Source organism: Equus quagga, chromosome 1, assembly GCF_021613505.1.
Source record: "Equus quagga isolate Etosha38 chromosome 1, UCLA_HA_Equagga_1.0, whole genome shotgun sequence".
Lineage (NCBI taxonomy): Eukaryota > Metazoa > Chordata > Mammalia > Perissodactyla > Equidae > Equus > Equus quagga.
The window spans coordinates 133550087-133576948 of record NC_060267.1 but is presented as its reverse complement, the minus strand read 5'-3'; the positions used below and the strand labels follow the sequence as shown (position 1 = coordinate 133576948).

The 26862-nt window shown below is 45.9% G+C and overlaps 1 protein-coding gene across 3 annotated transcripts in view; it reads right to left on the bottom strand.

Moving 5' to 3' along the window:
* Positions 1 to 20380, bottom strand: part of RFT1 (RFT1 homolog) — a 40954-nt gene extending 20574 nt beyond the window's left edge. The window contains exons 1-8 of one of the 3 annotated variants that reach the window (XM_046675217.1): positions 20265 to 20319; positions 16137 to 16222; positions 14648 to 14966; positions 14025 to 14141; positions 12704 to 12893; positions 12022 to 12123; positions 8350 to 8487; positions 1741 to 1819 (exon numbers count right to left, since the gene is read on the bottom strand). In XM_046675217.1, coding sequence (XP_046531173.1) covers positions 1741 to 1819; positions 8350 to 8487; positions 12022 to 12123; positions 12704 to 12893; positions 14025 to 14141; positions 14648 to 14835 — 814 coding nt within the window. In that variant the 5' untranslated portion in view covers positions 14836 to 14966; positions 16137 to 16222; positions 20265 to 20319. Of the gene's footprint in view, positions 1 to 1740; positions 1820 to 8349; positions 8488 to 12021; positions 12124 to 12703; positions 12894 to 14024; positions 14142 to 14647; positions 14967 to 16136; positions 16223 to 19318; positions 19519 to 20264 lie in introns of those variants that run through there. The other 2 variants (XM_046675227.1, XM_046675236.1) reach the window with 2 other exon arrangements.
* Between the last annotated feature and the right edge of the window lie 6482 nt (positions 20381 to 26862).

Here is a 26862-nt window from a genome sequence, read left to right as displayed (position 1 = left end):
CTGGCACACAGTGTTCAGGAAATGTGGGGGCAGAAGATAACAGCATATACATTTTTGCTACTACAGTGAATGATTTCAACTTTTTTGGAGCTGTAGTTTTTAGATAAAAAGAATCTGGGGGGGTCCTTGTAAAGCCACTTTGTTGTTTCACAGCCATGGAGATGGAGGCCCTGAGACGTTCCTAACAGCCCTCTGCCAGTTAGGCCAGAGCAGTCCAACCATGAGTGAGCAAGCCATCAGCATCAGAGTCAGGCCTGGCTCGGAGGCTTGACCACATGGCTAACTTACACCTGCTGCCGCAAACACACGTCTAGCCACTGCAATCCAGACAACCTCAACTCATTTAAGGTGCTCTTAAAACTCTGAGGGGAAAAAAGTGCCTATCTGCACCCACTCTTTCCGAAACTCTTTCCCTTTATTTTCCTATTCTAACAATAATGTGAACTACCACAATTCACAATTTCACTACAGTTACCTTCCTTTATCATCAAATACCTGTTGAACACCTATCATGTGCAGGCCCAGCAGGGTGCTGGGGAGACAGTGGTGAAAAGCACACTCCGAGCTCTCATGAAACTTACAGTTAAGGTACCTTCACTCAGCTCTCCGAAGGCTTCTGACCCTTACTTGCCCCAGAAGTCCTGTGAACAGTTTCACTTTTGCAATGGCGGTGTCATAGGCTCAGAGGAGAAGCCTGCACTCTCAAAGCTCAGAGTCCTCGCACGCCTCCTCATCCTAGGCCTTAACTCTCAGACGGGAATGTGAGGCTTAGGGGGATTTACTGCCCTTTGGGAGCATAATTAATAAAAAATAAAGAGAGAGGGGAAAAAGGAAAATAAGATAATAATGATGATGGTTATATTAGAATGCTGGAATTATAGGGACTTTTTTTCTACTTTCCAAAATTTCTGTAATGGGGTTATTTTTATAATTAAAAGATAATTTTTGAAAAGATTTAAAAATATGTTCAGTAACAGATATATAGATGTATAGACACATGACATTTATATATAGAGAGAAACCACTACCTTCAGCAGCTTATAGCTGCCTCAAATCTCATTCTTTAAACTAAAGCTGAGTATAAATAAACCAATACACATACACAGAAAAAGCAGATATACTTTCAGCTCTTTGCTGGTCCTCCACATTGGAAGCTCTGTCACTGTTAAACTGGAAAGCCTTACAAAGTAGAAGGCTGACCAAACTATCACACAGGTCAATCTTGTTGTTCAAGAAAATAAAATGATGAAAACCTGGTTCTTAAAAAAGTTCAAAAGAAGAAGAAAGTGTATAAAAAGTTAGGATAATGAGATTATGGATAGTTTCCTCTATTTTCCAAATTGTCTGTAACTGATATAATACCTTTATAATACATTATTTAAATGATAGAACATGTGGTTTTGGAGTTAGACTTGGATTCAAATTAAGTTGCTCCTCATTCCTGCAGAACTCTGCAGAAGTTATATAACCTCACTGACCCTCAGTTTCCTAATCCATAATAAATAGGGACAATATCTTTCTTACAAGGCTGTGGAGAGATTTAAATTAGACAACTTAAGTAAAATATCAAACTAAATAAACGTTTGTTTCCCTCTCCTTGTTTAAAAAGCTCCCATTTCTGAGGTTCCTCTGCCCAGGGGGCTCTAGACCGGGAGGTCGGGATCTAGGTAATCAGCAGTTCCATGGAATCCCCTCGTTTACATATGGTTTCCTGACAGCGCAGAGTGACCTTTTACTTACCTTCAGTCAAAATCTGTTTCAAGAAAGACTGTTTGAAAAAACTCCAAGTCAATTTAGCCTCTTTCCAATTTACAAAAGCCTAGAAGAGAAAACAAAACAAAACAGAAACTGCCAGGTCTTAGAGTACAATAATGCTACTTGAGAGGCAAACTCATTTTGGCCCCTAAATCCCAACTTGGATAGTCTCCAATAATTTTTCATCTAATGCTAGGCACACAGATGGCATCCAACAAATAGTGGCAAAGAACTTACATTCCTAGACATGCAGACAAAGTCTCTGGGTGGAAGAGCCTCCCTGTGAGGGGCCTGCCCATGATTTATCACTGAGACCCCTAAACCCAGACAGTAAGCCGACCACATCCAACACACACAGCTCACAGTCAGTTCTCTCCTTAAGAAACGTCTGAAGCATGCCAAGCAGCAGAACAAATTCTGCTCCATAGACTCCACATCTTAATGCTCTATTTAGCCACCCTGTGTCCCTTTGCACAATGTATATGAGCTTTCCTTGTATATTTCAAAAGAAAGCCAAGCTTCCTGGGTCAGCTAAACCACTCAGAATTGGTATGACAGAAGAAAGGAAAAAACAAAACAAAACTTCTGACGTGGCTCTTCCAAAACTCCCAGGGGGGCTCAAAACTGCCCATTTCCTAAGGACAAGGAGAGTAAGAAAGAAGCAAACGCTTAGGGAGGGCAGAGGTAAAGCTGAAAGAGACAGGTGGGCTCAAAGTCAGAGAGCTGACTACAAAATGGAGGAGTGGGGGGAAGCGAGTCAGACATATCTTTTTTTCTGCCTCCCCCCAGTTCCCTCTGGGGCCCCTCTATCATGAAGGCATCCTGCGGGGCTGGCCCGGTGGTGCAGCGGTTAAGTTCGCATGTTCTACTTCCCGGGGGCCTGGGGTTTGCTGGTTCAGATCCCGGGTGCGGATATGGCACCACTTGGCACACCATGCTGTGGTAGGCATCCCACATATAAAATAGAGGATAGGCATGGATGTTAGCTCAGGGCCAGGCTTCCTCAGCAAAAAGAGGAGGACTGGCAGTAGTTAGCTCAGGGCTAATCTTCCTCAAAAAAAAGAAGGCATCCTGGGATCCCAGAATGTTCAGTCTAGGTGTTAGGTTCTTAATCTCAGGGTACCTACATTTTCAAAAGTAGTTAGAACTCAAAGTGATGACTTTCAAAAAGGTGGGATTTCAGGGGGCTCGTTGGGAGGGAAGGAGTGGATCACAAAGGCCAAGCCCACTCCACCTCTCCAGAAGGTCAGCTTTAGCTACGGAGGTTGGCCCAAGGGCAGGCCTGGAAACTGTCTCAGTCACATGGGCCCCTGCTCTTGGCCCAAAGAGCAATGCTATCCAGTAGAAAGAAAATGAAGGCCACATATATAACTGTAATTTTCTAGCAGCCACAGTGAACAGTAAAAAGAAACAGGGAAAATTAATTTTAAAAATATATTTGATTTAACTCAAAATACTATTTCAAAATGTAAAAAAATATTAGAGGCATTTCACATTATTTTTTTCATACTAAGTCTTTTGAAATCCAGTGTGTATTTTGCGCTTATAGCTCATCTCAATTCCAAATGTGGCTGGTGGCTACCATTCAGGACAGGGCAAGTCTAGAGAATCCCCTGAAAGCAAGGGTCATTTCCAATCCTCAGATCTCCTCACTCCTTGGTTTCAGAGCCTTTCTTCCACATTTCGGGAGGACAGGCCTGAATCCTCCCAAATGATGCTGGGGGGGTAGCTCTAGTCCAAGAGTAAATCTTCCCTGGTGAGAAGGAAAGTGGGCATCACTTTCCCCAGAACAAAGAGCGCCAGACCACCAACACCACTAGGGGGCACTGTGGACCACGTCGTCCTCGGACACTGATCCTGCCCATAATCAGCTTCAGGGGTTCCGTGGGCAAGGCCCCTTCTCTCTCTCACTCCAATGCCTTCCCCGCCCCCGGCCCCATGCCAGGTTTCCTTTGGGGGTTTGCACAGCAGTACCTGTGCTCTTTTCAGAGGAAATGAACAGTCACTGCTGGCACACAAGATTTGTGAACCTACTTGCTGGTAGGTTGTGAATGAGTTTCGGAAGATGACTGAGCTCTTTTAAAAAAAAGTTCTTAAGGAAAATGAATTCATGACAGTGTATCTGATCTAAAAGCTCATACTTGAGCATTCCTTTCTCCTAATGCCTTCAATTTAAATGGACCCATGGTTCAGAACGAATGGTCACACTGCTTACTATCTCCAAAATGCTCATTAAGGACACAGAGGCAGGAAGTCTGGTAAGAGATTGGGTTTCTTCTCAGAGGTATCTGCTAAGTGATAGAAAAGCAGTGCATTCTTTGGGCTTTTACTATTCTGTTCAGAATGGATTTGTCACGTGGGACAGTCAAAAGAAGCCTATTTCATGAGAGCTAGGCTGGTACTGCAGAGCTGGTCTACACAGCTGTGAGTTTCTCCAGAATCCACTGACCAACAAGCCATTCCACTGCTTTGCTGTACTGATGGAGAAATTGAGGCATGGATGGTGAAAGCTGATAGGCAGTACTTCCAGGAAAGTCTGGAATCAGAACTCAGGGGCTCACAGTGCTCTAACCTAAGCAACTCTTCCACTTGCCAAACTTCTGACTCTTCCTTCCAGCCGCATCCTTACCATAATGACAAGAATCAACAGGGAGTCAGCAGCCGTGGTCCTGTCCCCTGCTCTCTATCACCTCCACATCCCACATAGCACTCCTTCCTCTCCCTCATGCTCCAGGGCTATCAACTCTGCCCGGACTATGTCCATGCTCCCATTTATACCCACCCTCCCAATGTCCTCATCACTTCTCATCTGGACAATTGCCATGGCCTCCTCGTGAGTTTTTTCACTTCCAACCTTTTCTCTAGCCCATCCTTCTCATGGTAGGGTTCAGGCTTTGGAGTCAGGCTCAGAGACTGGGGTTTAAACCTCAGCTCCAGACTTATTAGTGCAAAGGCCATGGACAAGATACTTAACTTTGTTAAGCCTCAGTTTTCTCATCTGCAAAATGGGATAAGAAGTCCTGCATCTTGGAGCTGGTATGAGGATTGAATGAGAGAAAATGAGACACTCAATAAATCTATAACAGATGGTAAGCTCCTCAACACAGGCAAGTAGATCACGGCACTGTTCAAACACCTTTCATTAGGCCCCATTGCGTCTGAATCTAGCCCACACTCCACGGCACTGAGGCCACCAATACCTGGCCCTAGCCCAGCAGGCTATAACCTCCTTCCACCTTTTGCTTCTTCTCCCCTCTGCAACTGTCTAGCCAAACTAAGTACCCCAGTCATCTCCGGAATCCCAATTCCAACACAGTGATGGGCACAATATAGGCCCTGAGCAAACGTCTTTCATCGCAACAGCCACAAATGCACATTTCCACCACACATGCACATTCACCTCTGCCCATCCACATGTCAAGGCCCAACTCACAAGCAGCTTCCTTCATGAAGCCTTCCTCAATGCTCCCAGATGGAATTCATCAGTCCTTTCTCTGTGCTTCTATTTTGTTAACACTAGACACATACACACCCTCTTGCAGTGTAGTTAGCTGAGTATGCATCTTATCTCCCCAGCACAATGCCAAGTTGAGAGGGCAAGGACCCCACTCAGGGTACCTGGGTACAGTGCTCAATACAGCATACTGCTTAATCTATCCTTCCTGTGTTAAATTCCTCAGCTTTACTTAAATATTAGCAGATCTCTCACATTAAATCACTCAGAAGTATAAAAGAATATAAAAGATATAAAAGGCAGCCATTATTTGACATATCACTAATTTATTTTAAGGCTAAATGAGTATTTTTAAAGAAGATAGAAGTCTACAAGCGTAAGAAAGAAATCTCCCAATTTGGTCAAATTGCTTTTGAATGTAACCGTTTGACGAGTTTAGCATGAGGGAGCCCCTAGTGCAGAAAGCTACTCTGGAGTCAGGTTAGGCATGTTGCCAACGGTAAAGTCATCCACTGCATTCAGATTCACCTCATTTCTTTTCTCTTTTTTTTTTTTTTAAAAAAAACTTGAATAATGAATTGTTCTACCTGGAACTACCCAATCTTTAAGTAAATAAATGATGAAGTTAGAGAGAAGGGAATTGAAAACCAGCTGTGTGATTTGGGTTATCACTTTACTCCTCTGAACCTCAGTTTTCTCAACTATAAAACAAAGATAATAGTATTTATCTCACAGGACAAAAGTCCATGTAAAGTGCCTGGCATAACACCGGGCACAGAGTAAGCATGCAGCCAATGGCAGTTACTAGAAACAGCTCTTCATCAAAGTTCAAATACTCACACAGAACTCCTTAAGACTTCAGAGGGGCCTCACAGGTCACGTAGGCCAACAATCTTACCTTAAAAATGAGGACCCTGAGGTGTGGGGGGAGTTCTGCAGGCTTCTGATCTGTACCTACTGCCTCCCAAACACACAGGAAGCTCCCTGAGGCCCAGCAATCACCATCCTACATGCTGTATTCCAGAGCACCAAGCATGGGGCCGCACTCTGACTGCTTGTCAGCAGAAACAGTGCCACTGTGTATGACAGGCACACCAACCTCCTCGTGGTCAAGGCTTCTACCCCGGCAGTACAAGCACGGGTACTTTCAGGATAGATTCCCAGATTAAATCACTGAGCTCTCACACCAGTGCCATCAGTGTTTGCCTTGTGACCATATTCCAGTGGTGCTACTATTACTCTCAGAGCAGCAGCGTGATGGTGATGGCATTGGCTGTCACTTACCGACACTCACTTGTACCAGGCCACAGTGTTAAGCACCTTACATGCTCCATCTCTTCCAGCTCCCACAACTGCCTTAGCAGGCAGGCACTCTTATTATCCCCATTTGACAGATCGGGAAACTGAAGCTCGGAGTTCTGAGCCCATGATAAGGTTAAATACATACTTGACAGACTCTTTTCATTACCCTCTCTCTCCTTGCCTGTATTAACGGTCCAAATGCTCCTTTCCAAAATACTGCTGGGGTGCAGGGGCTGGCCCAGTATGAAAAGCTGGCCAGGCTTGGTACAGATGGGCACTGGGGAGCACTCAGGGGAGCGAGACTTTTCTGTACTCTCAGACCTGCTCTGTAGGCAGGTGGCAGAAGCTCTAGGCAAGACAAGCCATCTCGAGTCCTAATCCTCTAAGCCTGCAGATGAGGCACCATGGTACCCAAAAATTGTCATCTTGATTTAGGTTAAAGGTAAGATCTAGTTGATCAGAATGGAGAACCCTTATCTAACAAATGAGAACATACCTGGCTTTGTTATATAATATCTGGTTCTTCTTGAAAAGTTGTATAACAGCATTCCATAACTTCTGGGACTTAAATCCCAAATATTTCACTACTTTTTCCAAGTAAACAAAAAAGAGGAATAAGAAGTCTAGTCAAAGCCTTATCGCAACTAAGTGTACCACATCCAGCAAGCAAACAACTACAGGAAACACGGAGAGTGAGTCAGCCCAGAATGGAGCAGGTCACAAAACACCAGGCAGGGGCAGTGTGGTATAACACCACATGTGCAACTCCAGGCCACAGACAGCAGCACTGACCCCACAAGAGGCAAGAAATAAAAGTCAACTGCACAGAGAGTTAAAGAGTGAAGCAGAAAAAGATTATGCCTCACTCCCACACATCAGCATCGAGATCCTCAATGGTCTACATGGGAAAGTGGAGCCCTGAAAGACTGGCCTGGCACTAGATAAAGGAACTGTGCAGGGGTCATCCCTGCTCTGTCAGCACTCTGGACTGTCTGTGCCAGAGGTCAATCCTAAGAAAACCAAGGGAAATAGCAGAACAGAGAGAGGGGAGCACAGTGGTTACTGCCTGTGCTCTGCTGGGATTCCAGCCACTCCTGGTTCCTGTCCTTGCTCTCACCCTCACCTTGGGCAGGTATGTAGTCACTAAGCCTCAGTTCCTCAACCCCAAAATAGAAATAATAATGTCAGTCTCACAGGGTTGTTGTTAAGCACCAAATAAGGCATTTGGCATAGGGCCTAGCATAGTGGTTCTCAACTGGGGGCCATTTTGCCCCCCTGGGGACATTGGGCAGTGTCTGGAGACAGTTTTGGTTGTTACAACTGGAGGGTGGTAGCTATTGGCATCTAGTGGATAAAGACTGAAAATACTGCTAAACATTCTACAATGTATAGGACAGTCCCCATAACAAAGAATTATCCAGCGCCAAATGTCAATAGTGTCAAGATTTAGAAACCCTGGTTTAGGGGGCCAGCCCCGTGGCCAAGTGGTTAAGTTCACGTGCTCTGCTTCAGCGGCCCAGGGTTTCACCAGTTTGAATCCTGGGTGCGGACACAGCACCCACCACTCATCAGGCCATGCTGAGGCGGCATCCCACATGCCACAACTAGAAGGATCCACAACTAAAAATAGACAACTATGTACGGGGGCCTTTGGGAGAAAAGGGAAAAAAAAATCTTTTAAAAAAAATAAATAAAACCCTGGTTTAGGACATAGCAAGCATTCAATAAATATGAGCTATCAAATTATCTTTACTATTATAACAATCAGCAATAAAATTGTAGTTCTCTCCCTCAAGGATAACCAGCATCAACAATAAGAGACAAAATGTGTTACTTACCTTATTTCTCACAACATTGGGTAACAGATCTGTCATTCTGGAGACAGGAAGAGTTTGTTGCTTGGGTGATTCTGGGGAGCCCAGCAACTTTGTGAAATAAATAACATAGCAAAGCACCAGAATTGTAGTATAGAAAAGCTGAAAAAAGAAAATAATGGGTTTAAATTACACTGTTTTAATAAAGGAAAAACTAAGATATACCTATAAATTTGACCTCAAAGGCCAATCAAGAAAAAGACTATCTTAATAACTGTACCTTCTGTTAAGCAATGCCTCACTGTCTGGAAAAGAGCACCTCTCAATAAGGCCCAGCTCCATTGCAGCATCTCTGGGGAAAGCATTCTAAACACTTCACCTGACTGGGAGAACAGAAGTTCTTCTGACTAGCAAAACCTAATTTCAGACAGCCACTAGGGTAACTGCCACAGTAATGTCAGATATGTTCTCAAAAGATTTGCATGTGGCCAAAGGAATGGCTCTCCTGCCTAGACAACACACTATGAGGATCCATGTGTCCCGGCTGTGCTAATACCCAGGGACTTGCCATCATCTAGCACTGGGGATTTTCCATAAGCCCTGGAAACCTGTGACATTAAGATTAAAAAGCAGAATTGAGCTGCTGGCTCTCTCCTTTGTTCCTAATGCGTGGGCAGGGCAAGAGCTACTACAGGATGGGGGAGGTAAGATGGGGTGATAAGAAGGCCCACTCTCCCTCCACCCATCTGGAACAAAAGGATGGCTTCTGGCCAAGAGCAGCAGCCAGAGGTTTTGTTTGCAGGTTGATGAGGAGTATCCAAAGAGCCCTTTTTCACAAGCTCCCTTCTACCCTCTTTCCCCACTGAGAACAGTAGCGCACACCAGCTCAAGGAACGGGACCTCCAGGCCCTGCTTTCAGTCTGGAAACATCAAAGCTGCCCCTGTAGCAAAGGCACAGGGCAAGGAGAAAGAGGAGCCTTGCTTTAAGCTCCTCTGCTCTCCACCCCATCCATGCCTGAGGACAGAGTTCTCCGTCTACCACCCTTCTTCTTTAAGGCCGCAAGCCCTTTAAGACACAAGCAGCACTGCTAGGGGCCACACCACCTGAAGCCAACATCCTCTGTGACAAGTACCCTTTCCAGCTCCCTTCCCAGCCTCTCTCAGTCTTCCTGCTGACCAGAGCCCAGGAAACAGTAACAACCTATGAGCAGTCCTCATGCAGTGTATCCTAACTACATGATCCTTCTCCCTTTTTTTATTAAGGAAAAACTCACAAAACTTAATACTGACCATTTTAAAGCATACAATTCAGTGGCTTTTAGTACATTCAAAATGTTGTACAACCACCATCACTATCTAATTCTAGAAAATGCCCATCACTCCAAAAGGAAATTCTGTACCCATTAGCAGTCATTCTCCATTCCCTCATCCCCTGGCAATCATTAACCTGTTTTCTCTCTCTATGGACATGCTTATTCTGGACATTACATATTAATGAAATCATACAATAGGTGGCTTTTGCGTCTGGCTTCTTTCACTTAATATAATGGTTTCAAGGTTCATCATGTTGTAGCACATATCAGTACTTCATTTTTATGGCTGAATAATATTCTATTGTACAGATATACTACCTTTTATTTATGTAGTCATCAGTTGATGGGCATTTAGGTTGTTTCTACCTTTTGGCTATCATGAATAGGGTTGCTATGAACATCCATGTACAAGCTGTTTGAACATCTGTTTTCAAGTCTTTTGGGTATATACCAAGGAGTGGAATTGCTGGCTCATATGGCAGCTCTACATTTAACTTTCTGATAAACAGCCAAACTGTCTTCCACAGTGGCTGCACCATTTTACATTCCTAGCAGCAATGTATGAGGGTTCCAATTCCTCCACATCTTTGCCAACACTAGTTGTTTTCTGTTTTTTTATCATAGCCATCTTAATGAGTGTGAGGTAGTATCTCATTGTGGTTTTGATTTACATTTCCCTAATGACTAATGATGCTGAGCATCTTTTCATCTGCTAATTGGCCGTTTATTTGTATATCTTCTTTGGAGAAATGTCTATTCAAGCCCTTCACTCACTTTTCGGTGGTTTGTCTTCTTGTCGTTGAGTTGTAAGAATATTTTATATATTCTAGAGTGACCCTTTTATTTCACATATGATGCCATGGGGTGAAGAGCCCGTTAAGGAGGAGCCTGGAGGCAGGGTGAACAAAGGGGAATCCCCGTGCCCTGATTGGGGTTTGCCTGCTGAAAGGAGGTGCTGTTGGCTCTTAGACCTCTCACACAGACACTGACAGAGACTGTACCAGAGAAGAGCTCTCAGAAGTCTTATGCTAAGGAGGCAAATAAACTCAGAATTGGCCTTGCTGACCTATGACATGTGATGTATCCTGGGTGAGAGGTATGACAATCAGAAAGTTATAATGCAAGTGCCTTTACCAAGAAGAGTCAACCAATAACTGGGCGTCTCCACGGCCCTCCTGTCCTGTTAGGGAAACTGCATCAAAAACAATGATGAATACTATAGTTCAGATCTAACAAAACGTGGCAAAAATAATCGTAAATAACTTCTCCAAAATATGTAACTGTTCACAAATTCTTTTAGGAGGCAATTTTCATTCTTTTTTGTTTGTTTTAAAAATTGGCATCTGAGCTAACAACTGTTGCCAATCTTTTTTTTTTGTTTTTTTCTGCTTTTTCTCCCCAAATGCCCCCAGTACGTAGCTGTGTATTTTAGTTGTGGGTCCTTCTAGCTGTGGCATGTGGGACGCCACCTCAACATGGCCTGATGAGTGGCACCATGTCTGCGCCCAGGATCTGAACTGATGAAAACCTGGGCCACCGAAGCGAAGCGCACAAACTTAACCACTCAGCCACAGGGCCAGCCCCATCATTCTTATTCTATTAATTTTAAATCTACCTCTTCTGTCTTTCACAAAAATATTTGTAGTTCTTGCCTAGGAAATGGTAAAGATTCTCACATAAATCATTACTAAGAATTTTAACTTATCTTCCTATACATTAGGAAAAATTACAAACTGCTTTGTACAGAATGTCCTGCTAATTATCTGACCTTAGGTTTCATTTTTAAAATTAGCACTTGTAGTCTAGTTATATTTTTATTAGAAGTAGAAATATGAACTAGAATTAGAAAATGATAAGATGTAAATGAAACCAAAACTACTAAAACTGAAAATGTACCTGTGACGACTTGATTCACACCCTCTGAATTCTATGAGATTTTAATCTAAGTTTAAAATAGGCTTGGTGATTTCCTCCTATTCTGAACACAACTGGTTGAAATCTAGGAAAAATAACACACATGCAATTTGATTCCCACCCCACCCCCTTACTGCCTTTTTTTCTCCTCTACAAGGCAGTCAGACAATCGAAGATCAATATGATAAGGGCTTGCCCACAGAATGTCCAAAGGAGTTTCTACATTGGGCAGTGAGGCCTAGTGTGCGGCCCTCACCAGGTCCCTGTGGACACCAGTGGTGTCAGTGCGTGCAGCAGGATGGACATGGCAGCCAGAGGAGAAGCAGTGTGAAGACTGTCTTTCTAGAGCTTCCAGCCTTCCTCACATGCATGAATACTGCAAATGTAAACCATGCAGTACTGGGAACAAGAAGAAAGAAACAGATAGTGAAATACAGATTATACAAAAGTTAAAAGCTGTAACTCTTACCTGGGCCAAAGAGAAAATGTACAGCCCCCAGTGAGGCAACCACAGCACAAGAAGAGCTGTCAGGACACTCTTGAGGATTACCGACAGGCTCTCAGCAATCACCTGCAAACATGTGGTAAAGGGTGCACTTTACAAACATTATTAAAGACTGAAGACGCAAAGGAATGACAACTAGAAAACCTGGAAGAGTGGTGACCCTGGCAGTGGGGTGGGGCCCATGGCTGGACTCAGTATGGGTAATGCTCCACTTGGGCTGGACGGTAGGTTCATGGATCTTCAGTATATTATCATGCTTTAAGATTTACAAAATTGTTATATATATTCTTTTGTACATGTCAAATTATATATTTTAAAAGATGAAGAGAAAAAATATTAGTATACAACTAAAAATAGAATCATTAGACAAATCTAAAAAACCTTCACAGTCCTCTTAAAACTCTTATCTAAACTAATAACTTCCCAATTAGTGAATCTGTTTTTCATTAACAGTATAGCAGAGGTAAACTTTAGCCCAGCCCATATGCCAAATTTCAAATGAATGAACTAATCATGTTACCTTTTTCCAAATATCGTTTTTAGATGCAAGTCTGAAAAAATCATTTTTTCCTATAAAAGCATTTTTTAAAAACCACTCTCTCCCTTATTCTTTGCATTTCCCGTTCACAGGAGAAGGCACACTGACCTTGAGCTTGACAAACATATGTGCTTGTGCCAAAACCCAGAAGGGCTCTCCCAAAAGTTCCACCACGGCCGAGAGAGCAAACACCACCACTCCAGTTCCATAGTGGGGGACGACACTAGGATCAGGCACTTCAAGTAACTGTAACCAGACCCAGCCCAGGAACAAGGACCAAAACACACCCAGGGGGACTCTAGAAAAGGGAAAAAATATTTTTTTAATATGCTAACTATAAAAATAAATATAAATATATATTAAAATAGTAACACGGAACACAAAAGAAATATAGTTATAATTATAAAAATAGCTACCATTTATTAAGGCACTTACTACATGCCAGGCACTGTGATTCACCCCCTTTATCTCACTGACACCTCACAATGATCCTGCCATTATCCCCATTTAAGTGATGAAGAAGCTAAGGCTGACAGGCAGTGGGTAATTCGGCCACGGTCATGAACAGCTAGTCAAGGGCAGAAGCAGGACCCAGCCCTGGTCTATCTAACCTCAAAGCCTGCATTCCCACCCTGTGCTACCCTGACGCAATAAGCAAAATTCCCAGACAGCGTATCTGGTGTTCGCACTTAGAATGACTGAAAGACAGCTGGTGCTTGCACCCAAATAACCAACAATCCAGTGCACAGCATCCCTTCACATGTGCACCACAGAGCACCTAAATATGACTGGGTAGTTACACAGTCATTCCTCTGGTAAAATGAACACCTACCAACCCTTATGACAGTCATTTCCATGAGGCAAAAGGAGGAGTTATGCAAGGGCAGCACGGGGAAACAACCTCAACCACCAGCCCCCCTGCAGGGATCAAACCACAGAAAAGCCATTACAATTTTTAGCTGATGTACTTGGTCTTCAAGAATATTCTAAAAGGTTCAGAGCTGAAATCAACATAACAAAATCGAAGAAAGATATAATGAAACCCCTAAAAGGCTTTCAAAAAACATTAAGACTGAGTGGTTGTTAAAAACTCAGAAAATACTAAAGGGGATAAGATGAGGAATAAAAAAAATGGCACAGGCCCAGTAGGGCCCAAGGTGGGGATCAGCAACAGGAGAACTACAACCTCCAACGGGTAGAAACATGGCCAGAATCCCCACCTGGAGCCTCCCGGCCATCCAGAGAGAAGACAGCCAAGAAGCTCCTTGCACACGGACGCTTTCCCTTTTCTGTCCCACACCAAGTCCCCAGAAACCCACTGCAAAACCGAAGCTGGAGATAATTCAACTTTAGGCGAGTGTTGCTCTTAACTCATAACACTTATCACACCTGCCTTCCTGAAACTGACTCCTGACAAAGCACGACTCACGTTAGCCACAGGAGGTTGAAGGTCTGGCTCCAGTCTCGCTGGGCTCCCCCAGTCAGACATGCTCTGCGGAAGGCCTCTCTGGCCAGGAAGATGGTGGTTGAGTAAAGCAGTGTTAGCCTGTAAAGGAAAAGCAGAAATCAATAAGGTCTCTAGTTTTTTCATGGAGAATTTCTGAGACTTTGCCAGCAGCAGGGAGGAGAAAAAGTCTTGGTCATAAATCACACTTGGTGACATGGAGGGCAGTTGAGTTTTTACAGGACCCCTCATGGGTCTGATCCACTCAAACAAAAGAGTTACGAACCAAACAACGGACACCTGAGTGTGTGCCTACTGCATATTATGCCAGAGGCAGAAACTGCCAGTGGCCCCCAAAGCCTGCAGGCTTCACGGCTACAGACAGAGGTGTGGCTCTGACCATGAGGAGGAGAAAAGGACAAGATATGAGCCCACACAACAAGGGGACCTCTTGGTCACCCTGAGACTGGTGACCCAATGGCCCTTGTAAGAGAAGCTGAGGCTCTACTGCATGGAGGCTCTGGTCAAAAGAATCTCAGGACAGGCAATAAGGCTGGCAGCAATTACAGAGGCTGCTGAACCCAAGCCAGCAAGGCTCGTGTGCCTACCTCCCAGATGGGCAGCACCCAGGTGGAGCCTCCTGTGCCTCAGCGAGGAGCATCTGAGGTTTTCCTTCCTCACCAGGCAGTGGCCCAGTTGAAGCCAGTGTGGGGATGGCCCAGGGCTGAAGTTGTCCAAAGATCATCCTGTTACCCAGTGCTTCTGTCCGACGTTGCCAACGAGGAGACTGAACCATACATTAAGCAGGGGGCAGGCCAAACAAGGGCTGTCAAAGCGAGGACCTGCCAATCTGGGGTAGACCAGCTGGGGAGAGGCCCAAACTGCTTTAAAGTCTGAGCATCTAAGAGGATTTGGCCATCTTCATTCCTGCTTACAAAATGCAAAACAGTATTTCAGGCCTGCCCAGTGGTGCAGTGGTTAAGTGCGCACATTCTGCTTCAGTGGCCCAGGTTCACCAGTTCAGATCCTGGGTGCGGACATGGCACTGCTTGCCAAGCCATGCTGTAGCAGGTGTCCCACATATAAAGTAGAGGGAGATGGGCACGGATGTTAGCTCAGGGCCAGTCTTCCTCAGCAAAAAGAGGAGGATTGGCAGCAGATGTTAGCTCAGGGTTAATCTTCCTCAAAAAAACCAAAAAAACAAAAAAAAAACACAGTATTTCTCAAAGTATGGTCCCTACTTCAAACTCACCTGAGTAGCGTGTCAAAATGCAAATTCCTGGGCCCCTCCTCAGCCCTACCAAGTGCAAAGCTCCCCAGATGATTCCTCTGTCATCAAAGTTTGAGAACCTTAACTAAGCTCTGAGAACAGAGCCAAGAGCATATGTTTCGTGGGTATTAGATGTGAAATGCTGTCTGGAACATACTGTCTTGTTTATCAGGACATGAAGACACACCTGAGAAGCTGAGCTATTCTGAGCACTCCCATCATTTCATATACTTTTGTGTCATTTGTGAATACAGAATATGTGTGGGCATCCTTGAACAGAAAGGAGGAGAAAAGAAACAAACTGAGTCTAAAAGACAAAGCATGTCAGCTTTCTAAGAGTCTCTAAGGAACTAATGACAAGGACTCAAGCTCTCATCCCAGCGACCATTTTCCAATTATAAAATTCACTGAGGAGGGAAGGAAGGTGGCTTCCAGCCCTGCAATTATGAAGCACATCCTCACGAACTGCAGAATTCCTGCTTCCTCTGCTGTCAGCAGGACAAGAACACAGGATTATATGTGAGACAGTTTGCAATGAATTACTTACTCCCACTCCTCTCCTGGGTTCTAAGAGCAGGCAAATCGGAACAGCTGGCAGAGAAATGTGCATTTGGAGGCTGCTAATGGAAAACACTCCATGGGTCCATTAAAAGCAACATCACCTGCTCATTCCCCCACCCCAGCATGCTCCTCCTCAGCCCACTGCTAAAACACTCTGCTTCTGCTAAAGGCCTATGCTTCTCAAATCCGAGGGTGACACACAGGGACACAGTTTGGAGAAAATCGGACCAGGGATGTGGACAATGCCAGGGTACATCCCTTCTTACCTTACATTCACTATACCAACAATTTCCTTTGACAGGAAGCGGAGAATAAATGCATTCAAGACAAAGGTGATCAATCGAAATAACACCTACAGAAAAAGAAGAAAAATACATAAGAATAAATTACGTCAGGAGTGTTTGCTGAAATTAAAACAATGTGGCTGCTCTTCCTAATGTAATGACAAACAGCAGCTTTGCCATGGAGGTCCTCTCTAAAACACTCAACCTGTCCACATTTCTTCTGAAATTTCATTCCTTTGGTCTCTTGACACCCTTGTGCAGTGGTCAAAGAACTCAGAAAGGCACTTCGAAGTCTCCCTGAATTATTGATGAGAAGAAGGAGGCCCCAAGAGATTCAATGAATTTCTTCAGGTTCAGTCAGGCACTCCAGGAGGCAGAAAGAGAATTCTAGTTAGTGCTTCACATTGCCCCTCCCTCCAGCCTATTTAGAAATAGCACACACTCAGCAAGTGGGAGCCTGCAGGTAGAGCAGAGTCACTAGGAACCAAAGGATCTAATTTCTCTGCCTAGTAATAAATATCTGGGAATTCTGATGACACTTAATCTCTTTGAACTTCAGTTTTCTCAATTAGGAAACAGAAAAGCCTGTATTTACTGAATATTTACCACTTCCCAGAGAGGAATTGAAATACCTTTCAAATGACAACTGCAATAAGATAAAATGGGGGGGGGGGAGATGGAGTCCAGCTATTGCCATTTGAAAGGGATACACCCTGAGACTTGCAAACTGTCAGTTCAAGAAAACCACCTGAGCAAAGAATTCCTCCCCTGAGACAGTACAGGTTGCAACTAAATGGGGTTGGAAAATGGGGATGCTGGCTGAAGTATGAGGTGCAAGCCTCATTCCCCCTCTGCATCCTGGCAGAGCCAGAGGTGCAACTCAAGTGTATTCCAGAACAAATGACAAATCGCTTCTATGACAAGCCCTCTCAGAGTTACCCGTGATGAGCTGCAATCTGGAACATTCAATCAAAATGCCAAGGGACTACCATGGTCTAAAAATCTCCAGGGAAAGGTATGACCAAAAAGGGAGAGTACAGTTTAACACTGTCCCTGAATATCACAGAGCAGCAAGGTCTCCAAAGCCAAGATACAATCTTAACCTTCTATGGAGTCAAAGGTGACCTTTTGAGTCTGATAAAAGCTCTGTAGCTCTCCTTAGAAACATGCAGGTACATATTTATATACCTACACATCAAATTCTGTACTCAATTTTAGAAGTTTGAAGCCAATTCATGGAGCCCTCAATGGAAAAAGCACTCAGCTGAGAGTCTCAACTCGTTATTTAGCTGTTAAACCCATCCTCTTCTAATTCTTAGAAGCCTCAATTTCCTCCTTTGTCAAACGAGGCTGCGTATCTCATAGGGCTGATAACAAGGATCAAATGAGATCATTGAAGTGAAATCTTTTTTGAAAAATGCATACCAATGAAAGGCATTAATACTTTCACTATGGTCAGCTCAGAGTTAAGATAGAGAATTAGCTCTCAAATTCTTGCAGAATACAATGTAATTGCAAAGCTACCTCATGTGTTTGGAGTATAATTTGAGAAGGCACACAAGACCAAATTAAAACACTCAAGAAATCTAAAGATTATGGCTAGTTTTAAAAAACCACATACAGGGCCAGCCCAGTGCTTAAGTTCGCACATTCTGCTTCGGCAGCCCAGGGTTCACCAGTTTGGATCCTGGGTGTAGACCTACATGCTGCTTGTCAAGCCATGCTGTAGCAGGCATCCCACATAAAATAGAGGAATATGGGCACAGATGTTAGCTCAGGGCCAGTCTTCCTCAGCAAAAAGAGGAGGATTGGGGACAGATGTTAGCTCAGGGCTAATCTTCCTCAAAAAAAAAAAAACAAACCCCCACATACACACATTTAATTTTTTATTTTTTATTTGCTGAAGAAGATTGGCCCTGAGCTAACATCTGTTACCAATCCTCCTTTTCATTTGAGGAAGATTTGCCTTGAGCTAACATCTGTGCCAATCTTCCTCTATTTTGAATGTGAGTCACTGCCACAGCATGGCTGCCCATGAGAGGTGTAGGTCCATGCCCAGGAACTGAACCAGGGCCACTGAAGCAGAGTGCACCAAACTTAACCACTAGGCCATGGGGCCAGCTGCACATTATGTTAACCTTAAAGTCAAAGTTATCATCATTTAATAAACAATATCTCACGCTATCTCCTTATCTCCTAATTGGTTTGAATAAAGGTTTGAGCTAATGAAGCTCTGAGGTTGCTCATGCTACCCAGTACTGGCTCCACATAGTGGCCCTTATTAGCAACAGTCTTCATTTAACTTTGTAAAGGACTTTACAGTTTAAAAAAAATTCTTTCACATCTGTTTATTATTTGACCCTTAAAAGCAACCAGGTAAATGCACAGGAAGCAAGTAAGACTCAGAGCAAAGTGATTTGTCCAATGTCACACAGCAAGCAAATAACCCAGCCTGACCTTATGCGCAGGCCACCTGACTCCTAGTCCAGGGTGTTTTCTGCTAAGACTTGTTTTCTTTTCATGAAGCCAATCTGGATGGTAAGGTATCATCAAAGGTTGAACAATCAGCATTGTGGATAAAGCACTGAACTCAGTTATTTACATTGTGAGATAAGAAAAAAAAAAACTAGGTAAACTTAGGGTTCACCTAATTTAGGCTTAGGTGAATAGCTAATGTTTATTAAGCATATATCTTATGCAAAGCAATCTTCTACATGCTTTACATAGATTACCTCTTTTCATCCCTATAATGACCATTTAAAAAAAATCCTTATTACATAATAAAAATAGCTAACATTTAAGTACTTATAATGTGCCTGGCACTTACCAGGCATTTCATCTAATCTCCCTAACGACCCTGTGAGGTTGCATCATTGCTCTCGTTTAAGATGAAGAAACTGATACTCGGAAAAGTTAAGTGATCTTCACAAAGGCAGGCATCTAGCAAGGGACAAGGCCAAAACTTGAGCCCAAGTATGCCTGGTTCTTTCTCCTAGTGAAACGCTGCCTCTCTAAAATAAGGGGGAGGGTGGATTCAGGACTCCTGTTAGTAAGGGTTCAATGGCTCAAGAGTGAAACAGAGAAATGGAGCCAATTGACTTAGAATGACTACCTGCAAGAGTTGAAAGAATGTTTAGATACCATTTGAACCAACTGGCATGTACCATATCTGACAGATGATGCATTTTAGGGCCAAGAAGGGAAAGTGACTTGTCCAAGGTCACATAGCCAGAAGGAAGATTCAGCCAACATTTACTAAGTACATATTAAGAACCAGGCACTGGGGCCAGCCGGGTGGCACAGCGGTTATGTTCACACATTCCACTTCAGCAGCCTGGGGTTTGCCTGTTCAGATCCCGGGTGCGGACATGGCACCGCTTGGCAAGCCATGCTGTGGCAGGCGTCCTACATATAAAGTAGAGGAAGATGGACATGGATGTTAGCTCAGGGCCAGTCTTCCTCAGCAAAAAGAGGATTGGTGGCAGATGTTAGCTCAGGTCTAATCTTCCTAAAAAAAAAAAAAAAAAGAGCCAGGCACTGTATTAAGGGTGCAATTATCTGAATAACCCCAACAAGCCTCATAACAACCTTAAGAGCTAGGTATTATATCCATTTTCCCAATGAGAAGCTGAGGCTTAGGCTTAATAGGTGAAGTCGTTTGTCATGCAGCAAGCACCTGGTAGAAACAAGATTTCAATCCAGGCCTGCCCGCGCCCAGGTCCCAGTTCTTAGATATGCCATGCTGTCTCTCTGAACTCAGTGGGAGTCAAAGAGCCTGAAGGAGGTATTTGAGGGTCAGGGGTGGGACATGGAGAAAAGGAACTCCTTGCCTTAAAAATATCAGATTCTAGAGCACCAAAGGCACCCCTGCCACCTGATCTAACCCTCTCCTAGTACCATATGGGAAACATAATGCTCAGAAGGAAAGTGGCTTGTTTGCAGTCTCCCAACTCCAGACCTAGGCGTCCGCCACCGCCTCCAGTTGAAACCCTCCGTAGCGGGGTCCACGCCCGGACTGGGTCTGCCCCGGGGCGGGCTCTTAAGGACCCCAGAGCCGCCTCCCCGCGAATGCCCGCTGCGGGGTAGGCTGGGGCCGGCCGGACAGAGTACCTGCAGGAGCAGACCGGAGGAGGCCAGTCGGGCGGCCCGGCCCAGCACCTCCTGGGGGCGCATACCCTCGGCGCCCGGGCTCTGTCACCAGGAAACGCCGCCGCCAGCCCGCTTAGTCGCGAGAAGATAGCGTCACGGAGCGACTCGCTCACTGATTGGTGATCTTCGGACGGCGGGGGCGGGGCACTAGATGTTCCGGCCCTTTAAGTGGGCCGGCTGGGGGCACGTTAGTGAGCCAGCACCGCGTCTCCTGTGTTTTTTGCACTTGCTTGTGCATGCTCTGTGCTTATTCCCTCGCTGTCCAAAATGAGTTGACTACCATGACCGATATTAAGAGACACCGTTAAAGTAGCCAAAGTCCCTTCTCTGAGGCGCTCAGCATGCCAACCAAGAAACGACTTACCTGGCCTCGTTAATTAGATTCTTGCCATTTGGGCTTTGCTTACAAAATCGAAGACACCGCCCCCTTGATTAGGCTGCACAGGGATTGTCCCCATTTTACAGAGAAAGAACTGTGGGCCAGAAGCTAAAAACAGCATTTTCACATGGGTGGTTTTGTGTAACCCTTCCTAAAGCGCTGAGCATTGGGCCCTGTTCTTAGAGATGAGTAAGGTGAGACTTGGAGATGTGAAGTGACTTGTTCAAATCTACACAACTTGTACCTGCGTGGAGCCGACCCCAGGCTCCCTATCTTGAACTTGCCGCTCTAGCCTGCTACCAGTTGTGAGGACAGAGAAGAAGAGTGGTCGGGAAGTGCTTTGTAAAATATAAAGTGCCCAACACACACAATCAGCTGTTCTGTGGTTGTTCTTATTATCTACTATGCAACCCTAGGAAGCCCAGTCTTTCCCAGTCTTTTAGGCCTTCCGTGATTTGACCCCAACCTACTTTCACAACCACCTTGCATCACCACTGCCCTTTCCCAACACACTCTAGGCTCTAACCTTTCGGAGCCCTTACCTGTCCCCAAACAGGCCCTATCTCATTGGCCTTTGTTTCTGCAGCCCTTTCTGTCCAAAGCACCTTCCCTGAGGGCACTCGCCACTCCTATGTGGAGGTGGGGCCTTTGGGGGTTAATTAGGTCATAGAGTGGAGCCTGAATGGGGTTACTGACCTTATAAGAAGAGACAAGAGGGGGCTGGCCCCTGTGGGCCGAGTGGTTAAGTTCACGTGCTCCCCTTCATCGGCCCAGGGTGTCCCTGGTTCAGATCCCAGGCACGGACATGGCATCGCTCATCAAGCCATGCTGAGGTGGCGTCCCACATAGCACAACCAGAAGGTCTTACAACTAAAATATACAACTATGTGCTGGGGGGTTTGGGGAGAAGACAAAAAAAAGAAAAGAAAAAGAAGAGACAAGAGAGAGATGAACTCTCTCTGCCGTGCGAGGATACAATAAGAAGGCAGCCAGCTGCAAACCAGGAAGAGGGCTCTTACCAGGAACACATCAGCCAGCACTCTTGGCCTTACTAGTCTCCAGAACTGCAAGAAATAGGTTCCTGTTGTTTAAGGCACCCAATCTATGGTATTCTGTTACAGCAGCCTGAGCAGACGAAGACAGCACCTGTAAAGCACTTTGTAAGCCTTTATAGCTCTCAGCACAGTCGGCTTTGCAGTGAAGAGACTAGATACGTGTCTCTGTCTAAACAGCCCATGAGCTCCAACAAGGCAGGAGTGAAGCCCACGTGGCTTTGCCTCCTGCAACAGTGGCAGAGAAGGTCCCTAGGACTCCTATAAATGCCTCCTGACCTGTTACTGCTGCTACTGCTGCTGGAAACAAACTACTGGGCTCAAGGCCTGTGCCCTATCCCCCCACCCCCCACCATCTTGCCAGACTAATCGAGCTCTGTCTTATGGTGGAGGTTCAGAATGTCAGCTTTTGCCTGTGAAACAGACCTGGTCCTGGATCCTCATTCTGCTACTCACTAACTGAGTGACCTCGGTATGCTCACCTGTTAAATAGAGGATATTATCTGTCCTTCTGTTCTGTGAGAGTAATTGTAAGGATTAAAGCAGACAAAAGTCTGGCCCTTAAGGAGCTTAAAGTCTAGTGGAAGGGAGGCTGAAAAAAATCCTAATAAACAAATAATAAAGTTTCACACAATGATAAGGACTATGAAAGAATGAAACCAGATAAGGTATTAGAGGCTCTTGGAGGGGGAGGGAGGGAGGAAGGGGTGCTGTTCTGGAAGGCAGAGCAAACCAGGCATGCACCTGGGACAGGAGTGTACCTGGAGACGAGAGCAAAGTGCTGGATGGTCAAGCTATTCGGCCTAACGGCTGAGATGCCCAAGGCCTTGACCTGGGCAACCTGCCCACCCCATGGACCTTGGGCTGGCAGGTGAAGTAGGCTCCCTCTTACTCCTCCACAGCTCATCCCCAGAGCAGAACCAGCCAAGAGCTCTTCATGTCCACATACTCCTAACCCTGGGCATCCAGGTGGGCTTGTCTGAGAGGGACAAGGGGATCATTTCACTGGGGGAAAGAAGCCAAAAGGGAAACGCACCAAGCTAAATCCAAAGGGCAAAGCCTCGCAGGAGTCCAGGGTACAGATCCCGAAGGGCTACTGGGAAGGGAGTCAGGAGACTTTTCCCCACATTCTGGAAGCTAGGACATAGCAAGGACAGACTGAGCAGGTCCTGTGTGCCCAGAGCCATGCTGGGTGCTGGGGTGAGTTGGGGAGAAGGAACTGTGATGAGAGTCAACATGACTCTATGTCAGGCACTTGTGTGAGCACTTTAAATGCATGTATTAACTCCTTCATCCTCTCAACAACCCATGAAGTAGGTATTGCAGATGAGGAAACTGAGGCACAGAGACGTTAAATAACTTACCCAAGGCCATTCAGCTAGTGAGTGGTCAAGCTGGTATTTGAACCTAGGTACTTTCTGACTCCAAAAGCTTGAAGATGTTTCTGCCCTCAAAAAGCTTCTGGCGCCAAGGGAGACCTAAGAGTCCCCATATCTAAACCACAGAGAACATACGTGGCATTGAGGGAGTGGACTCTGGGAGGGCTTGGTTGAGTTGAGTTGAGCCTCTCCCAAGGCCTCCCTCTGCCAGAGGTCCTGGCACCCCCAGGGCACGGCACACTCCATGGCCTTCGTGGAGCAAGCTACTGCCCATTGGCTGTTCCCTGTTTTGTACGGCCTGCAACTAAGAATAGTTTTTACATTTTTAAATGGTTAGGGGGACAAATCAAAAGAAGAATATTTTATCATGCATGAGAATTACATGAAATTCAAATTTCAAGGTTCACAAATAAAGTTTTATCGGAACACAGCCACATCCACCCATTTGTTTACATACTGTCTACAGCTACTGTCTTGCGACAACAGCAGAATAGTTTGGCCCAAAAAGCTGAAAACATTTACTACCTGGCCTTCTACAGAAAAAGTTTGCCAACCCTGGTGATCCCCAATGAGCCCCAGCACCTGACATACAGTAGGTATTTCAATATTGAATGAATGAATACACAGATAAATTAATGATGAAGGATTAGGAAAGGAAGGAAGACAAATAAGAAGGGTTCTTTCCTGGGGGTCACCTGGTTTAGGGATCAAGTGATTCCCAGAGAGAGCAGACTGTAATTGGTGGTTGCTGAAGGAGCTGTTCCCTCAGGCTGCTCCCCTCCCTCCTGCCCTCTGGGTCAGGAGGCTTCCCCACCAGGGAAAGCTGACCTGAGCCGGCTATTTTATTACAAAGCTGGAGGGAGTGCCAGGGCTGACGCCAAGCGGGTCAGGTTCCCAGGGCAGCAGGGCAGGGAAGGAGGCTGCTAGCAGGCCAGGAGGCAGGGTGGAAGCCATGGCAAGTGAGCCTCCGACCTCAGGTTAGTGCCCGCGGGAGAGCTGGGTATGGTCCCCATATACTAGCCACTGGGTGGCGGGGTGTCTTGGGCGAGGGCCCTGCCCTGCCAAGGCTTCCTGCTGCCTGGAGGATCTCCACAGGGCCCCTCCCGACAGGAGAACCTCTGCCCCTCACTCAGAAGTCCCCTCGTGTGAGAACGTGGCTGTGCTGCTAATAGTCCACGTTTGCTGAGACCACATAGGCACTGTGTTGAGCACTTCACTCTCGTGATCTCATTTACTCCCACAGCAGCCCCACGAGGTAGGCACCATTATTATCCCCATTTTACAGATCAGGAAACTGAGGCTCAGAGAGGTTAACGGACTTGCCCAAGGTGTAGTAAATGGTAGTGCGAGAATTTGCAGTGGGCAGTGTGGCTCTTAGACCTTTAACCGGGACTAAACTGGAGAGTTTATTGGTTTTTTGTTTTTTTTTTTGAGGAAGATTAGTCCTGAGCTAACATCTACTGCCAATCCTCTTTTTGCTGAGGAAGACTGACCCTGAGCTAACATCCGTGCCCATCTTCCTCTACTTTATATGTGGGACACCTGCCACAGCATGGCTTGCCAAGCGGTGCCGTGTCCGTACCCGGGATCCCAGGCCACCAAGAAGCGGAACGTGTGCACTTAACCACTGCACCACTGGGCTGGCCCCTGGAGTGTTTATTGTTAATGCTGATTCTCTGGCTCCATCTCGGCAGTTCTGATTCAGGAAGGCTGGGGTGGGCCTAGGACTCTGCACTAACCTGCACCCTGGGTGGTTCTGATACAGCAGACCAGGCTCTGAGAAGCACTGCCTGAGGGCAGATCTCCAGGCGCCCAGGAAAATCTGCCTCCTTTAGTGGGCTAGCAGAGTCTGTTCAAAGCAGATAAAGCAAGTCCTGAGATCTGCCCCCAGGCTTGTCCAGTCTGAAAGGGGTCTTGCTCTCAGAATTGGGCTGTGGGTCAGTGGTCAGGGCAGCAGGGGCTGGAGGTGGTGCCTGTGTGAGGGCCTTGGGGAAATTCTGTGCTAGGAAGGGTGTACAGTGCAACCCTGGGGTCCCAGGCTCTGTCCATATGGGTTAGGAGTGAGCAGCCCCAGGGCCCTGGCTTTGCCAGCTCCTCTGGCATTGAGTTTGTGCAGAGATAAGAGAGTAACCTTCGAGGCCTACCTATCAGCATGGTTCATTTCAATGCAACTTCTATTCCAGAGCCACTACCCTGTGCTGGCCATTGGGGGGGGGGGGGGGAGGCGGTGAGAGGGTGAATGAGCCACAATCACTGTCCTCTCAGAGCTCAGGGTCCCTCTCGGAGAGAACATGAGAACGACACCACGCAGGCGGAGGTGGAAAAAAAGGGCAAGAGGAATTCAGAGGTAGGGGGCAGACCTTTCTGGCTGAGGCATCAGGAAAGCTTTCCTGCAGGGGCTGTTTTTGAGCTGCACCTTGAAGGGCAAGAGGGCTTGGACATGCCAGGCAGAGAGAACAGAGGAGGGAACTTGCTGAACTTGTTGGAGGACCCAGGAAGGGGCTTTAACTGCCCTGGAGTGCAGAAGTTCTTCTACTGGTCTGTGGCCAGTGCCGAGCTGGGGGCCCTGAGAAGAGGAACAAGTTCACAGATGTAGACATGCGTGTGTGAATGAATACAAATTCAGGAGCATGTGTTCACATGCATGATGAGAAGGTGAGTGTGCATTTGCCTGTGTATGCAGGCCTGTTTGCCAGGGTCTGCCTTCAGATATATAAAGTCTGTGGGTGGGTGCATGTGTACATGCACATCAATGGGTACATGCTTGTGAGTTTATACGTGAGTATGGACGTGAAAGTGTGAATGTAAGATCCCGTGCAGTGCATGCAACATGTGAGCATGTGGGGTTATGAAGGTGTGCGTGTATGAAAGTATTCAAATATGTGTTCTGCTCTGGGGGTCAGCCTTCAGGCTTTCTGATTCTGGTCCATGGCCCCCATAAGTGTAATAATGGTTAATATTGTAGAGTCGGGTCCCTACTTTCCATGCATCACTTCAATTAATCCTCTCATCAATCTTATAAGATGGGATTATAAAAGTCATATAGTAATCTTATGAGTTATTATTCCCATTTTACAGATGAAGAAAGTGAGGCTCAGAAAAGTAAAATGACTTGCTCAGGGTTACCCAGCTAGTAGGTAGCAAAGCTGGGATTGAGCCCAGGATATGGGCCCTCTGAGGCCTCCCTTTATCATTTCCACAAGCTGCTTCTCAGTGATTTTAAAAGCTCCTGGTGAGGCAGTGCCCCTGGCTCACTCATGGCTGGCCTGGACCTGGTACAGACAGCCAGGGCTTCTCACATGCTAGGTAGGAAGGGACTGCCCCTGGGGCCTGGCTCTTGGGACCCAGGGCTACACACATAGAAAGGTCACATATGGGTGAAATGAGGCTGCCCTTGTTTATCCAAAACCCCAAAGAATTTGGGCCAGAACGAGCAGAGGCCCCTGGCCTGTGCACATGTTATGTTTCCTGTCTTTGGAATAGCAGCCCAGCGTGGAGAGTTACCCCAGACTCTCCTGGGCCAGTTTTTCAAGGGCTACTCACAAGCTTCTGCCCCTGAAGAAGGCCAGGATCCCAGACAGGGGACCAGAGTGGAGCTGGAACCAGAGGAGGCCCTCCCTGGGCCCTGACAGCCTTTTAGCTGCAGCAGCAGCACCAACTTGCATTCCTTTCTTTTTGCATCGATGGCGCAAGTGCCATGTAACAAAACAAACAACAACAGCAGAAGAAGCGCGTCACACAGAATCATT